The sequence below is a fragment of the Chanodichthys erythropterus genome, chromosome 23 (genome assembly GCF_024489055.1).
Source record: "Chanodichthys erythropterus isolate Z2021 chromosome 23, ASM2448905v1, whole genome shotgun sequence".
In the NCBI taxonomy this organism is placed as follows: Eukaryota; Metazoa; Chordata; class Actinopteri; order Cypriniformes; family Xenocyprididae; genus Chanodichthys; species Chanodichthys erythropterus.
Genome location: NC_090243.1, coordinates 17419409 through 17437768, shown reverse-complemented (window position 1 = coordinate 17437768; position 18360 = coordinate 17419409). Strand labels below are relative to the sequence as shown.

The window sequence follows — 18360 nt, the reverse complement described above, 5'->3', positions numbered from 1 at the left end:
TTTTTAGCTTTTAGAATGAATATGTTAGCCTTAGTGTTATGAATAAGCTGGCGTGTTCAAAAACAATGACAAAATTCACATTTAGGAGATATAAGCATTCAAAACTTAGTCTCTCACTTCCACTTCTGTCCAATCAAATGCTCTCTAGAATCTGAAGTCCCCTCCTACACAATCAACCAGTCTTGCCAAGTCCGAGGTTTTCAGGCGAAATTGGGCTACTTTTTACGGAGCCCTGGACATGCAGGATATGCAGGAAAAAAATAGTAGGCTAAATCGTGCACACGATTTACTAAATCAAGCGCACAATTTACTATTTCGTTCCCTCGATTTATAAATCATGCTCATGATTTAGTAAATCAAGGGAACGAATTAGTAAATTGTGCGCACATTTTACTTTTTTTCTTGCATGTCATGTGCAGGCCATAACTTTTACACTGTTGCCGCGGGTTATTTTTCATGTCCGCGGGTTGAAACAATTCCGAATAAAATGATATTTAGCCCCTGAATAGCGGATTTTACCAGGTGAACTACGGTGGCCGAGAGAGCTCAACGCGCTGCAAATAAAGAAAACATCTTCATCAGTTTGACAACACACGCGCTGCAAACTCCACATGTTTTCTTTATTTGCAGCGCGTTTCACTTGTAAGTGTTGTGGAGTTTGCAGCGCGTGTGTTGTCAATTTGATGAAGATGTTTTCTTCATTTGCAGCACTCTCGGCCACCATAGTGAACCCCACTAAAAACGTGGTTACCCCCTGGAACTTGATTTTTACCGGGGGACACCCCAAAATGCCATTGGGCTAATTTTGAGTTAGTTTTGAGTAGCAATTGGGTGGATTTTATTGAGAAAACCTGGCAACCCTGCTATCAACAGACACTGAAGCTGGCTGAAATCGGCCATTTGTTCAAACATTTACTAGTTTCTACATGGTGAATGGCACATAGTGCACTATATAGAGAATAGGGAACGATTCAGACAGTGCAAATATGCTTTCTATAGACGCGAATGAAGTCCGTTTTTGCGTTAGTATTACATAGAGTGGATCATATCTGCGAGTCCGCTCAGACCATGAAAGGTATCGGACCCATTTAAATTCTGCACAGAATGCTGTATTTTAAAGTAATGAAGAGGAGATTAGGAGGAGAAACGGTTAGGTATTAAAAGGAAACAGAGGTTTAGCGGTTTAACTGTTCTGGCCGAGCTGTGATATAAGCAAAACGTTATTGGCTATTTTAAAAAAATGGGGCGGGCTGTTCGATATATCGCCCTGTCTTCCCGTTTCAGTTGAAATTACGTCAACACATTGAATAATGCTGCACGTTCCAAGACACTTCAGTGGGCCTTTAAGTGCATCTCAATGTTTAAAATGGCGACTATGCCTTACTGTTACTGTTTGTAAGCCCAAAGGACCACAATTTTTGATACAATTATAATCAAATTTTATTCCTGATTTAAAAATTGAGTGGTGGCGAAAATAAACTTATTTCAGCTACACATTACAGCATTTCTAACTTGATGTAGGTCTTTTAAATAACTAAAACTGATATAAAAATTATTGTAATCAATATTGACATTTTAGAAAAATTGTAAAAACAGCAAAACTAAAAAATAAATTAAAATGCATTTTATTATAATAAAATACATTTAGGTTTTAATAAAATCGTATTATATATAACTAAAATAATTAAAATAAATTACAGTTAAATTAAAAACTAATTCTAAATACTAATCAAATCTGTAATAGTATCTAAATTCTACTAAAAATAATTATTTTAATAACCTTTGATTTTATTCTGCTTTTGCCAATACCATGCTTTAATGTGAAATGTGTTTGTTCTTCTATTTATCCAACTGTTGCTCAATTGATAACTTTTGTAGTATCAACAAACAGTTACTGAGATTTAATTCTTTCCAATTAAAGTAGAAGGAGTTGCATGGCTAAAATAGCTGCTTGGGGGGTTACAAATATGCCCACAATGTGATGACTTGCCTTATTAAATGGACTTTGAGTATTGCTTAACACCAGAAGAACTAACATTAAAAGTAATATGTAGGAAAGTTCATCAAACCTTTTGCTGTTTCTGGCTGTGCAGCAGCTGTTTCACAGATCCTTCTGAAGAATCCCAATGTTACAGATTTAAGAGGCTAAAGCTTATTTTCATCATCAGTTTTATCATTTCAGCTTGATCTCAACAGTTTTAATGACACATTTGATGTTGTGGAGGCTGTTATAAAAGGATGGAACAGTTAAAAACTATATTAAACTTGAGAGCAGCCAAGTGTGTGCAACAAATTGCTAAAACTTATTTCACATGTGAAAAAGAAGGGTTACATGAAAGTCTTAAAGGCACAGCAGCAAAACAACCATGCAGGAAAATAGTCATGAAAATTTATGAACAAAATTATTACTGAAATTACACAGTTTTTCCCCGACGTAGTAAATAAAGATTATTGGAGTACGTTTTACAAGAAAATATTATTTCAGTCGTTTTACACCTTATGTTTATTTCAGTGTGTTTGTAACTGTTTTCAACAAAACCCGCCCAATTGCTACTCAAATCTAGACCAATCGCATTTTCAATTGTTCCAGGAGGGTAAAAACTGAATTTTTGGTGGGGTTTCCCAGGTAAAATATGCATATGGCTAAATATCGTGTTAAATGAAACATAACCTGCGGCAACAGTGTTAAAGTAGCCCAATTTCATGTGAAAACTGCGGACTTGGCAACACTGACTATAAAATGTACTAGCAATTTCTGAGTGAAAATCATTTCAAAGTAAATCCTACATTTTTTTTTCTCTGTGTATTAGTGCACCTCATGAAACATGTAAAATGATTTTAAAAATGTGTTATATGACTCCTAATACAATTATAGTTGGCATGAAACAGAAGTTGCAACAGTCCTTTCTTCGTTATTGTGGTGAAACTGCTTCTCGAACAAGAAAAAATGTAGAGCGAGACTTGATTTTGTCCATTTGGAATTGATTGGATGGTTGTGGTTTGCCATTGGTGGATCTCATGTGAGTGACAGGTTGCCCCGCCCTCGCACAAGTGAACACATCATCAGAGAAAAGCAGAGATGTCACTGCAAGATGGAAAGGAAAGTTATTTCGATTAAAGATTACAAGGCAGAAAAAAAAACAAAAAAAAACATGATGTGCATGAATAAATATATAATAAATGCTGCAATATTCCATAAAAAAACAAGAAGTGTCAATTTTGGTTCCATGAGAACTTTAACAAGTGTTCTTTGTGTTTTTTGTTGTTGTCCGTTTTTATGACAATTCCAAACTTTAAACAGAGATTCCTGGTATTGATACCATCTCTAAATAGCATTACTGAAGATCTATCACGGTCTACGATGAGAGCGCTGGTAATGTAAGCAGGTGTCCTGCTGTAGTCTCAAGTCTGTCTCTGTGAGATAAGAAGACAGGACTTATCAAAGGGGTCTTGAAATGCCATCACAATCTTATTATGCACAAAAATCACCTTCATCTCTGCCTGTCTGAAAACAACCTCACACTGACGTGATCCGGTGATTTACACCGCTTCAAACTAGCTGAGCTGATCTTTAACAGCTTAATTCATGAACAATAAGGGATTATTCTTTCCAAGCTGATGTTTTAAATACTTGCGATTGCGATTTGCTTTGGCAAAAGCTCAACAGACTATGCATTATGTATTATCGTCATGTTTCATCATAATTTTCCCTGCGGGAAGCCTGTTATTGGCAGATCTCAGTCTATGAATTGTTTGTGTTGTGAGCGCAGACAGTTACCTTTCTCACCTGTCAGTCATCGGCTGTTTGTTTTCCATCCTCCGTGTTTTGATGTGTGCGTCGGCGGGTATCTTTGTGTCTGAGATGACATTCTGATTGCCATGACTCTAATTTGAGAATACACATAGACACCCCAGAGCAAAGGGGCAGGGGCTTATGGGTAGACTGACCTCTCCTTGTTGTTTGGTTATTGGCTATTTAGCAGACGCTTCTTTTCATGCATAGTGACTTAAGTATACTTACAAGAAGGCAGTCCTGGGGTTAAACGCCCTGCTCAAGGCCACAGTGGTCATGGTGCAACTTTCCAGGTCATCAGTTCTGGGACCTATTGTACAACTTTAGGGTTTCCCAGAGGTGCCCAGATTATTAATGATCTTAAAGAAAGCAGGAAGGGGCATATTTTACATCTTATTAAATGGCTCTCTGAAGTGCTTGATTCTGATTGGTCAGTCGCGTCATTCCGAGGTCAGTTATTTTTCGATAATGACTATCACCGAAGTCCCTTTAAGACAAGTCATTTCACTCGGCGGCCATCAAATTCTCAAAAACTTACGATTAAATTTCATATTTGAAATCACCAATGAAATCTAACAACAACCGGCTCATACATTTAGTTTCTAAACGCTCGAATCATGACAAAAAACTATTTTTTCAGGCTGGATCAAGCTAATGCGCATGCGCAGACCTAAATGCGCGTCTCTTCGGAAGCGCGCGTCTGACTGTTTCTATAGAAACCGGTGATTCTAACGGCCGCTGAAGTGACGCGATGACTGTACCAGTCGGCGATTGGCTCTTATTTAGAAGGCGGGACTTATTCCGCCATATTGCGCGTTACACATATCCTATTCAAAACAATACAATACGAGTGACACGTCTTGTGTTATTCTATAGTCTTTGTCATCGCCAATATGTCTCTCGTATCACGCCATGTCTCTCGATTCATTCAAAAGCAGCTGGATCATCTTTTGCCTCTGTTATCGACTGTATTTCTGTAACCGGAGGGCTTCAGTATTATGGTAATACTGTTGAAGTGTTCATCTTGTGGCGATTGTTTTGTACACTTAATGGGTTACAATAAACGGGTAAGATTTTAAAGGTGCCCTCGAATGAAAAATTGAATTTATCTTGGCATAGTCAAATAACAAGCGTTCAGTACATGGAAAAGACATACAGTGAGTCTCAAACTCCATTGTTTCCTCCTTCTTATATAAATCTCATTTGTTTAAAAGACTTCAGAAGAACAGGCGAATCTCAACATAACACCGACTGTTACGTAACAGTCGGGGTGTACGCCCCAGATATTTGCATATGCCAGTCCATGTTCCCAACATTATGAAAGGCATAATGCGATGCATGCATGCCGCATGCATGACACACACTGTAAAGATTAATTTGAGGGTTATATTAGCTGTGTGAACTTTGTTTATGCACTGTTCAAGGCAAGCGGGAGCTCTGTGGGCGGGGAGCACGAGAATTAAAGGGCCAGTAGCCCTGAATCGGCTCATTTATAATGATGCCCCAAAATAGGCAGTTAAAAAATGAATTTAAAAAAATCTATGGGGTATTTTGAGCTGAAACTTCACAGACACATTCAGGGGACACCTTAGACTTATATTACATATTTTTTAAAAAAGTTCTAGGGCACCTTTAAAGTTGGCATGAAGTTTCTTCTCTATTATGTTGTATCTGTGAAATGGCTTCTTTTACAGGAACAAATGTAGGGCGGGACTTGATTTTGTCCATGGGGTACTGACTGGATGGTTGTGGTTTGCTACTGGTGGATCTCATGTGAGTGACAGGTTCCCCCGCCTTCGCACCAGTAAACACATCATCAGAAAAGAGAAGAGATGTCGCTGCAAGAGGGAGAAGTTATTTTGATTCAAGATTATGAAGGCGCATGAATTGAAAAAAAACTGCGATATTCCATGAAAAATAAGAACTGTCAATTTTGATTTCATGATGACTTTGAAACAGTTTCTTCTCAAATCAGTATTTCTTGTCCCTATCATCATTTATGTGATGAAAAGCTGTGTAATAAATGATATTTTCCTTTTAATATCTGTCTTGTTTGAACTTGTTCATTCGTCTAGGCTCAAAGCTGTAGAAGCTTTGTGTTTAATGAGCTAATATAAGTTTTCAATATTTTGTTTCTAGTTATTTACTTATGTAGCTGTATAATAATAAGTGGGATAATGTGTGGAAAATCCAGTGGGAAAATCCAGTCGGTTGTTATTGAAAAATGACAATATTTTGCTGGATGGAGGCAAATCTCTTACATGTAAAACAGCTACTTACCAATTCCATGAGCCTCTGGCAAGTCCAGCGTGTGGTTTATCCTCAGAAGAACTCGTTATTGCAGAAGAAAACTGACATTGTCAGCTATCCAATGCCATTTTATGTGTACAATATGCATCTGACGGTCAGTGGGCGGTCAGTGGCGATGCCATCCGAGGCTGACGCTAGTTTCTTCGTGTCGCCCATCACTTGAGATACAAATTATTGTGGCTGGAATGAATTTGCCTTATAAATTTTACAGTAAGGTGTCTTAATACTTTTTAGCATCCGCACACTTTTGACATTAAGCTTAAAGTCAACATCAAATGGCATTCAAAACCCATTCTGTTATGTGAAACAATGTTCAACTAGGGAAAAAAATAAGGCGGACTATTTTGTCCATTTGACTGAATCAAGAAAAGTAGCTGTTTCAGAGTTTGGAGTAAAACTTCAAGTTGACTTTAAACAATGATTTGCTGTTTTCTTTCTCCATTTAGTGTCTTGAAGATTGCTGTGAGCTATTCTACTTTGACTTTAGGAGTTAATTATATCGTTTAACTGAGAGAGTTTCCCATTAATGAAAGAGAAGATATGGTGTACATTCTTGACGAGAGGCTCAAAATTGTAATTAAAAAAACCCTCTAGGGTGGTAATGAATCTCTTGATATCTCCTCAAACGTGTGCGATCTTTAATCTGTCTGTGGTCAGTGAAAATGAACCGTAGCGTGTCTCAGCAGTGGACCGACCATGTCATTTAAACTTCACATCTAAACATCTTGTTGTTTACATAACCAGCCCTCATCTCTCGCCTCCCTCCCGGCGCTCACGCCAGCTCCGAGTCTTTCTCTCTCTCTCGTTCTGTTGTTTTGAAACACTGATCATCTCTGATTAGGCGGAAGTGCTTCCCTCCAGACATGTGGCATTTCACACTCATTATACCTAGCTGTGATCTCTCCTCTTTTCTTTATCATTAAAATCTGCCGTTTTCTCTCTTTATCTCTCTTGTTCTGATTTTCTTGTGTCTTTTTAACACAAACATTTACTCATTCATGACAAATAACAGCATATGCATGCACAGAAAGGGGATTTTTTGTGTTTATTCATTTTTTAGCAAATCACAAAATGTTTTGGATGTGTTTACATTTGTATGTAGCATTGATGATGATTTGTAAACCACATTTTAAAGTCGGCATGAAACAGAAGTTGCGATAGTCTTTTCTTGCCCATTGTGATGTCAATGTGGAATTGATTGGATGGTTGTGGTTTGCTATTGGTCGATTCAAATTTCCAACTTAAACTGTTGTAGCACAGACTTAAGTTTGGTCTCTTTTTAAAGAAGATTATTGATGAAGACTATTGCTGATGTGAAAAATAATATATAATAAATAATTTAAGTTTTTTTTTGTTGTTGTTTTTAAATTTTATATGAAAAAAATATTTTCCAAAACATGTTTTACTCTAAAACTCTAAATCTGAACAAGTTGTGTTCCAAATCTGAGGTTGTTATCTTAAAAAATTAGCTTTCAGTAAGATTTTGTTTGGGCGCATTATGAAACGTTTCCACTAGATGAAATTTGTCTCCCATTAATTTCCAATTTGATCATTTTTGACTGCAAAAAATACAAGTGTGATTTTTTTTTCAGGACCATTTGACCTTTTCAAATCATGTCCTTTTTTGTGTGTTCACAAACCAAGTGCCAGAACTTTTACCAAGTGCTGATAAAGTAAAAAATTTGGGGGAAAAAACACACATTTGGTCATTTTTTTTACTGAATTTTTTTTTTTTATATATATATATATATATATATATATATAGATAGATTTTTTTACTGTAAATTAGATAGACTACTGGGTAGACTATTTTATCCAATATTAAAATATTTTACCCAATATAAAAAAACGTTTTTTTGGTAATTGAAATGAAGTTGAAATATTGAAATATTAAATATAAATAGACGCAAAACTTAAACTTGAAAAACTTAAAGAAAACAGAAATGTTGCCTTGGCAATTAATTGAAATAAATAGGTTTATGTTGAAGTACTAAAATTATTAAAACTGAAATAAAAATAAATGAAAGATAAATAAACAATATTTAAAAACAAAAATGACAAAAGCACATACCAAAAGTACATGAAAAAAAGCTATAATAAAATATTTACACTGAAAAAGCTATAATAAAAAATTTAACTACATTCTTTTACAAAAGTTAATTTAAGTTAGGATGCAAACATACAGCAAACCACAGGACAGACACTCCAAGCATGAGTTTACAATCAATCGAGTGACCCAAAATGTTACAAAAATCCCATTTATTAGCAAAAGCAAAAATCTAGCTGTTACATTTAGAACAGAAGATATTTAGATACATTGTACAGGTCATGATTATTGTGATATATACAGTACATCGTTTTAGATATGTGCTCATCATTATAAACGAGATATCACTGTTGATCTCCATCCATTGTTAACTTTTAGTAGGCTAAGGGTTTTTTAATGGTAATATTAGCTAAGAAAGCCACATACTTCCTAATTGATTAGTAAAAACTACAATGAACGGATTTAACTTTAGCTAAAAGCTGAAATGAATGCTGAGCTTTATTTGTGCTAGTATTTCCACATCCACACATCAATCACAAATACTATGATCTACAACGGACAAGGTGTAATTTACAGCAGTCAAAACCAGGTGCATACACTCATCTTATTAAGATTTTAGGGAATAATTTAACATCATTCACTTCACATTATGTCGGACACATTGATAAACATCAGTGTAGATTCACAGATTGATCATACATACAAAGACAACATCATAATGAAATATCAACACTCACTTGACTGGGTTTTCAATCAGATACGACTCTGATGAAACCCTGAAGCCCTGCTCTCTCCTTCTGGTTGATTTCATGCTTGTCTGTGGAAGGTTTCTGGGCAGATTCAAGAATTGAAAACCACTTCCTGTTGTGTTCTCACAGGATCCAGGCTTTAAAACCAAGTGCCTACTACACTGAAACATACAGGGCCATTCCCTTCAGGGTGCATAATGAATCATTTGACCCTTTAAACAAATTATCTTGTGTTTTGTGACTCAGTTATGTGTGTATAGCTGTTAATTTCAGGTAAATATCAGAGTTACAACTTCAATCAATGAGACTGATTTCAATGACCTCTTGACCTCTAATCACTGTACAGAATGAAGCCAGCGAAAGTGCTGTACTTGTTGCTGTTTCCGCCGTGTGCCTTCCCACCGTCCAGCTTGATGAAGATCTCGTCCCCAGGGTCCAGGTGTAGGATGACCGTGTTTGAGGCGTAGTCATAACTCTGATCCTGATCCTGGGCGATGGCACTGGCTCTCACCTGCAAAGAGAGAGAGCGAGAGGGAGAGAGGGGGGAACAAGAGATCATTTAGCAGACCTGTTATTTGTCCAAAGAGAATAAGTAATAGTATTTATATATATTTATACACACACACACACATACACACTGTGCACTAAACATTTTGGGGTCAGTAAGATTTATTTATATATTTATATATATATATATATATATATATATATATATATATATATATATATATATATATATATATATATATATATATAAAATTTATGATTTTATTTAGCAATGACACATTTAATTGATCAAAAACTGTCATGGTTTACACAAAAATATGAAGCAACATAACTGTTTTGAACACTGATAATAAGAAATGTTTCTTGAGCAGCAAATCAGCATATTATAATGATTTCTGAAGGATCATGTGACACTGAAGACTGGAGTAATGATGCTGAAAATTCAGCTTTGTTCACAGGAATAAATTATATTTTAAAAGATATTCAAGCAGAAAACAGTTATTTTGAATTATATGTTTGTACATATACATATATATATATATATATATATATATATATATATATATATATATATATATATACACACACACATATAATAAAAAAAGAAAAGGCATGAAAGTCTTATTTGTTTAAAATTTAAACACTATTTTTTATCATCACATTACTTTGATGGCATACTGTCTTACTCTCAAATTACCGGATGTGTTTTTTTTTCTGGCAGAATAAAATGAGCTCAATTTTTTAATGAATCTGTTTCAGATAGCTCTCTGTGCTTCTCCTAAAGCAAACCTTTTAATAAATGCAAGTGATGATGAAAATGTGATCAGAACTAAAGCTGGAGGCAAACAAGCATTGGATGTTCCTCACTTCATTTAAATACATAAATGCTACAATGGAAATGTGGTGTCAAGCCTTTTTTTTTTTTACATGCACTGTATTCTTCCTTTATTCAGGATTTCCGATAAAACTAACATACATTTATATACGTAAGCAATAAAGTACAAAAGGCTGTGCTGTATCATGAATAAGTCACGGCTGAAGGGCGTTGTTAGTCACGACACGAAGTGGAGTGCCTGCAACCCCTTCAGCCGTGACTTATTCACGATACAGCACTAGCCTTGAGTACTTAATTGCTTTTATAAAACAGTTACCACACAATACAAATATTAAAGCCAGAAACATGTATTAATGCAACTTTCATGAAGTAAACTTTTTCTAAAAGCCTTCCTTCCGCCGGAAAAAATAGTCCCTGACCGTGAACAGCAACAGAAGTTACATTTTCACGCTATCAGATGACGGCAAAGACTGTCTTTATGAGTGTGTCAGTCAGTAGCGAAGACTTTTACATTGAAAAGACTTGAATTGTTGTGAACACTGAACAAGACACATCTGACAAATGCTTAGACTAGTGCTGTCAGTCATGGGAAAACCCCTTAAATGTTAAAAGGACAAGATAATACATCGGACATTTAAACTGATTTTTTATTATGAACATAGGACTGACCTGAAGAATAATGCTAAATCTGAATGCAGGTAATAAACTCGCTCATTTGATCTCTTTCTCACAATACTCTTCTACATAATACTGTAAGCTTCAATGAAACAATATCAACTGAGAACAAACAGTTTATGTTGCTAAGAGTGGTTGCTAAGGGTGTTGTGTAGTGATACACAGATCCGTTGGGTGAAGCGGTCATAGCCATGTTTTATCGTGAATAATGCACAGGTATTGACCAATCAGAATCAAGGATAGGAACCATTTTATAAAATTCAATACATAACATGAAAACTGCATAAAAAAAATAAAAAAATACAGTAAAACAATTTATGCACATTCTTGTGGAATTTCACTAAGAAATGCCTACATGTTGTTTGCTGAATGTAATCTGCATGGTGCAGTCTGCTATACTTTCTCTGACTGCACAACATCACTCCACCACTGCAATGCAATCCAGTCAACTTAAATGCAAAATGGTCAGTTATTTGCATGTTTTGAGCAAAATAAGCATCATTTATCATACCACTGTTGTTAGATTCTATTGCTGATTTAGCATATGCAATTGAAACATAATTTTTGGTGCTCTATTTTAAAAGATTCGTTCACTTTCAAATTAAAATTTCCTGATAATTTACTCACCCGCATGTCATTCAAGATGTTCATGTCTTTCTCTCTTCAGTCGAAAAGAAATTAAGGTTTTTGATGAAAACATTCCAGGATTTTTCTCCATATAGTGGACTCCACTGGCCTCCAAATGGTTGAAGATCAAAATTACAGTTTCGTTGCAGCTTCAAAGCGTTCTACACGATCCCAGATTTGGAATAAGGGTCTTATCTAGAGAAAAATTACTCATTTTCTAAAAAAAAAAAAAAAAAAAAAATTATACACGTTTTAACCATAAATGCTCATCATGAACTAGCTCTCTTCTTCTTCTCTGTTAGAATTGCGGCAGTGTAGATGCTGCCAAGTGTATTACTGCCCTCCACAGGTCAAAGTTTGAACTAATTGTTATATACTTGACTAGCATATTGTCAATGACAATTTAGTTCAAACTTTGACCTGTGGAGGGCATTAATACACTTAGCAGCGTCTACACTGCTTTTATTAATTTAATTTTTTTTTTAGAAAATGAGTGATGGTTTCTCTAGATTAGACCCTTATTCCTCATCTGGGATCGTGTAGATCGCTTTGAAGCTGCACTGAAACAGTAATTTTGACCTTCAACCGTTTGGAGGCCATTGAAGTCCACTATATGGAGAATAATCCTGGAATGTTTTCATCCAAAACCTTAATTTATTTTCGACTGAAGAAAGAAAGACATGAACATCTTGGATGACATGAGGATGAATAAATTATCAGGACATTTTAATTTGAAAGTAAACTAATCCTTTAATTCAACTGCATAGAACCTCTAATTGTATACCAATTGCCAGGGGTTTTACCAAGATGGCCACTGAGTGATCTGACTTGCCTTAAAAGAGACTTTGAAGAGGGAAACATATGCTCTGACATATTGAGCTGTTTCTCGCTGGGAGATGTGGGTTTATGTCCAGTCTGTCACATTCTCGCCTCTCTCCTCATTATTTCCAGTCTCTATAAATAAAACTCTGCCCTCTCTCCTTTAAAACTATTCAGGTTGGGGGAACAACTATGAGTAGTTTTAAACTAATGGAAGAAAAAGATTTTAATTGTTTATTTGGAAGCCTGAGAGGACAGACAATTTTGTAATTTATTTGTTTGATGGACAGAGGCCAAAGTCGCTCAAATATAAGGACATCAGTCAGATGCTGAAATACTGTCGCTGTGGGCCATCACTCTCTGCGCTCATATGAGTAACACTGACTCAAGCACACAGCATGCCTGGGTCTGTATTTATACATGTCTGAGGGTTCATGTGTATTTGTGTGTTTGAACTGTATGACTTACTTAGCATGAGAGATTTATAATTAGATCCCATAGCCTAGCTAAAGCTAAGGAGCTAAAAGATATATTCAGATTAGCCATGTGTGCACAGTTTGTGTGTGAGTCACCTAGAGTTTTCAAAAAAAAAGTGTAGATGAGCAACTAAAACTTTGATTTCACAAAGATACCCAAGTGTTTAAAGCTACATACACATGCACCTGGCCATCCACGTGATGTAAAAGACAACCTGATTCATCAGACCAGGCCACCTTCTTCCATTGCTCCGTGGTCCAGTTCTAAAGCTCACGTGTCCACTGTTGCTGCTTTCGGCGGTGGACAGGGGTCAGCATGGGCACCCTGACTGTTCTGAGCAGGGATGCAGCTCCATTCGCAACAAACTGCAATGCACTGTGTATTCTGACTCCTTTCTATCAGAACTAGCATTAACTTCTTGAGCAATATGAGCTAAAGTAGCTTGTCTGTTGGATCGGACCACACGGGCCAGCCTACGCCCCCCATTGAGGCCGCCCATGACCCTGTCGCCGCTTTTGATACTGACCACTGCAGACCGAGAACACCCCACAAGAGCTGCAGTTTTGGAGATGCTCAGTATGTAAGTATGTATATATATATATATATATATATATATATATAAAAGCCTCTAAAATGTCCATTTATGTTCTGTTTTTTTACTTTTCATTGAACAGTTCATTATAAAAATAATACAAATAATAATAATAAAAAAAATCTAAATTATTCAAAATAATAACAAACTAATAAAAGAGAGGGAAAAAAACTAATAAAAGAATGATATATATATATCCCACATTCCAAAATCACAAAGCAGGCCTCAGTGCATATTCTGATGTGTGTGGCATTTTTAAAGTATTTATTTTGTGTGTGTGAACAACTCATACTAAATGTGTGTTTGAATGGCCGTGGGTGTTTGAGAAGGGCCCTGATTCAGAATGACACACAGGGATGCCAGAAGAAGAGTATAGTATGTACACACACATGCAGCAGCCCTTCTGACTAGAGGCAAACTCTTGCTTCAGTGAAATCTTTTCTCGTTTACAGTTTATGTTGACCATAGACACGAAAGGAATTCATCTCAAACATGAAACTGACCTTTGCTGGAAAGCAACCCTAAATGCACTCCCTGTGAATATTCAAATTGAAACCCAGTGGAGTGGGATTATTCAAACTCGAGGAATTACATCCCTGTGGCAGTCTGTGTTTCGTCAGTGTTACGTAATTTATGCATTGCATATGCTGCCGGAAAAATATGCTCCTTTCCATTAAAACAGACCTTTTTGGACTGGCAAAGTTAGCTAAATTTCTTGTCTGTAGTCATTTTAACATTATATAGAAAGACAGATGTCTATAATAATTGTCATCATTCAGAAAGCTTGGTAAACATATGATACCCCTTTTCTTGTGCCCTGCATGAGAGCTGTACCATTACACATGGTCAGATACAGCATGAACACCACATATTGGATGTACAACATAAAAACGAATAAAAAGTTCAAATATATAAATAAAACAACATATATATAGATCTTAATGTTTGAGGGTTATACATACTGTAGACTGTAAAAAGTGAAAATGTACTATTGCCTAGTATTCCTACCTAACATGGTCCTTAAAAATGAGTTTCAATAGTAATTAGAATTTTTGATTCCTTTTTACAGTACAGATGTGTTAGCAGTAAAACCCCTTACCTGTCCATTTTTCAGAAGATCTGCCCACATACTGGTTCCATCCCCTCCTCTCATGAGGACGTTGTATGTGAAGAAGTACGTTCCTGGAACCTTGCACACAAATTTCCCAGTCGATCCATCGTAGTTATTCCCAATGTTTGTAACTACGTCGTCAAACCTCAGAACCTCATAGCCCTCCTGCGGGTTTCGCAGACCTGCGTAGAAGGCCACGCGGGGTCCCATGGTATAAACCGCTGTGCCCATTCCGGTAGCTGTTCTTCCACCCAGAGCGAAGATCTCTGGTCGCTCTGTGTGGTTTTTATTTCCCGGTGGCCCCATTGGTCCTGGAGGACCGGGCTCTCCAGGTGGTCCCGGGGGTCCTGGAGGTCCCGGTAGCCCTGGTTTCCCTTGCCGGCCGGGTTTGCCCTGTGGTCCGTGGGCATAGGTCGGCAAAGGAGGTCCCATGCTATGATCAGTCAGTGCCTCGGCTTCCAGTTGCGTATTAGTGATAGCTGTTCCAGTACCGATACCAGCCGTAGTGCCAGTTTTTTCCAAGAACGGATCGCAGACCATTCGGCAAGTGCCCAGCATCTCGTACTGACCTCCGTTTTCGCTGCTGCCTGCCACGTGAACCAAAACAGGAATGAGGACCACCAGTACCAAGAGCAGCATGACGGCCACGCCAGCCCCCAGCAGGGTCTTCCGTCCCAGGCTGAAGCGTGAAAGGGGCTGGGCCGCCAGCGCGGAGCTCTCACCACAAGCCGGAATATTGACCTCTGGAAGTGAGAGGGAACAAGCTCCCTCAACGTCAGGTGCTCACGGAGATGAGAAGGGAAATGAGAACCACCAAGGATTTCAGATGAGTGTGTGCATATCTTTCCTGCTTGAAAGAGAGAGAGAGCATTCACTGTTTCAGCAGGTGAGTGGAGAGAAGTGTTTGGGCGTTGAGGAAGGAAGTAGGATTGAGAGAGACAGAGAGAAAAAGACAGAAAGAGAGAGAGAATGCCCTTCTAGTGTGTTTCTTTGTATGACTCAAAAGGACAAGTGGGAGGAGGCTTTCTGCAAATGAAGAAACAGTGGGAGAGCGAGAGAGAATAAGAGAGAAAGAAGGGGTATTTGGGGAAACCCAATGCCAAGGAAATCTTAAAGTCCTTTAAGTGTGTTTTATTGTGCAGTCTTTTGAAATATGATTTGATTTTCCACTTGTTGAACTGCAAGACTTGATGGGAGGGTTAAGACATGGTGGCTAGATAAAGCACGAGAGGAGAGGGAAGATGAGGAAGAGATAGTCTGCGTGATGGTCAAGTAAATATGACAGGATGCATTCTAAGCATCAGTTAATCTAAAGGGACACCTGCTGTGTGCAAGCAAAAGGATTTTTCCGCTTCCCTCTTTCTGTCTCTCAAAACCGCCCTCAACGCATCTTCCTGGCATCGTTATGTAATTATGTCATTGTTTATTTATGTGCAGTAAACACATAGTAATTCTTCCATAGCTAGCTCGGATTATGAGAACATGCTACGGGCATGCTCATAATTGTCTCATTTCATTAAATAAATGCTAACTTGTATGAGAGTTAATGATTTGTTGCCTTGTGCTATGATCCAAGTGTCCCAGGAATAGCAGGCTACTGTAATAAACATGACTGTATGAAAATTAGAATATTTACCTTAAATTTGTTCATTCTGCAGAAGTTTTGATCCACAGCTACTGCAAGTCAGCATAACTCTGGCTTCCCCACAGCATGTACATTGGCAGCATGGAATAGATAAACAAAAAATGTGAAACTGGTGAATAAGGGCCCAGACTTTGTAAAGCCCCAGTGCACCATGATTTTGCATCTGGGACAAATTTCTGAATTGTTTCATCACTCTTTGAGAGTTCAGTGTGACATGCTCACTGGAGAACAATTATTTGCCCTTGTGATGAATCTTAGCCTCTAACGAAGTTCTGACAGTGTCAGAAATGATGCGTCAAAATCCTGCTGTGTGCCAGCTCCTACGACAGTTGTCTGATTAATCAAAGATTTGAACAGCAATTGATGACGTACTCTGTGTGAGAGAAAGAAAATACAAGTTCAAATAAACATAATGGAACAATACCTTGTTAGTTTTCTCTTTAACATAATCATACTTAAAATTTACCTCAAGTTCATTTTGAAAAATGATCGATCCACAAATTCCCTCATTCGTCCAGACATCATAGACTTCAGTCACTTGACTTCTTTCACAAGTTCACATTTACATATAATTAAACAAAGTAAAGGTTATGTGTATTTGGCATGCTGTCTGAGGGGAGGGCTTCGAGCTTGGAATTTGGAGTACCCCCCCATCCCAGGTTGGGATATGAATAGTTATAAGTGAGGAGATAGGGTGGTGGAGGGATGCTGGAAAACTGCCATAGAACAGAGGTAAGTCTGCTGTATATACCTCCTGACGCTAATTGAGTTGATTAACTGAATAAGCTCCTCCTGTGTTAAATATCTGAACATGCTCCTCCCAAACTTTAATAAAACATAATTTGTTATGTCAAAACGACCCGACTGAACAACTCTGTCAAGTGCTTGTTTGACACAGTCGACCACTGGCTTTTATGCAGGATCTTATTTACATTTACACATTTGGTAGATGCTTTCTAAAGCAACATACATTTCTGACAAGCAACAATCATAAAAGTTAGAAAAAACTACACTGCATGCACCGATCTTAAGCGAAGAGCTCAAGAAGATTTCACAACCAGCTGAAGCAGGTGGTAGATGGTTTCATGAGGTTGCTGGATTATTACAGGCCTTTCTGGCTATTTATTTCATGTATGTCAGGTCTGAAAGAAGACCTGCTTGGAAATGCACAGCCTTGGGCTTGCAAGAAAAGCATTACTAGTTCAGTGGTAGAATGTTCCCGCTATGCGGGACACCTGGGTCTGATTCTCAGCCAATGTAAATGATGTTCCATTACAGCTGCTGGTGCTAATGCTCAATCTTGAGTTGCATGGAGTGGTGTTGCAAAAGTCAACATTAAATCATGTACTCATTAAAAGTTTGTTTTAGTAGTCATTCATCAAAATGTCATAACATGTTCCTTAATCAAAGAAACTTTAATATATTGCATTATATATCGGTCAAACAAGGTCTTCGTCAGGCACCTATACCCAAGTTTGGATGTGTGCACACTACTTCGAATTGATAACTTGTTCCTTACCTGAGAAAGGCACTTAAAGGATTAGTTCACATTACAAATGACGTTTTCCCCAAGCTTTACTCACCCTCAAGCCATCCTAGGTGTATATGACTTCCTTCTTTCTGATGAACACAATCGGAGATATATTAATAAATATAAGTATGTGTTACCAAATGAGTATGAGCTGAAGAAAGTGTCTCCGTTCACATCCATCCATTATAAACATATTCCACACGGCTGTGGGGGAGTTCTGAAGCGAAGCGATGCGTTTGTGTAAAACAAAAAAGCCATATTTTACAAGTTAAGTAAAATATGTAGCTTCCGCCAGGCCGCTTTCCGCATTCTTCTTACGAAGAAAGTGTACAACTATAGCAGTTCAAAAAGCTTACGCTACGTCCTTCCCTATTCAACTTACAGAACTGACACAACGCCAGTTCCGTTTTTTTCATCAAACGTCTTTTATATTCTTGTGCACAAAAAAGCCATCCAGGTTTGGAATGAGTAAATAATTTTTAGGTGCACCATCCCTTTAACTTGCTCAAGGGATTCTCTTTGTGTCTAATAAGTTCACAGTGCTTCTCATTTGTCCCACCGTACACAAAAACCAAAGGTATGTTTTCAAACAAACATTACTTTTCTATCTTCTCTTGTGGGTTGTGATGCTGTCATGGGACA

At 37.4% G+C, this 18360-nt stretch overlaps 1 protein-coding gene across 1 annotated transcript; it reads right to left on the bottom strand.

Annotated features, from left to right (window-relative positions):
* Window positions 1–8438: 8438 nt before the first annotated feature.
* LOC137013866 (C1q-related factor-like) lies at window positions 8439–16317 on the bottom strand. The gene is made up of 3 exons (XM_067377894.1): window positions 16179–16317; window positions 14531–15389; window positions 8439–9410 (listed from the first exon to the last, which is right to left on the bottom strand). The coding sequence occupies exons 2-3, from the start codon at window positions 15179–15181 to the stop codon at window positions 9231–9233; spliced, it is 831 nt and encodes a 276-aa protein (XP_067233995.1). The 5' UTR covers window positions 15182–15389; window positions 16179–16317; the 3' UTR covers window positions 8439–9230.
* Window positions 16318–18360: the final 2043 nt, after the last annotated feature.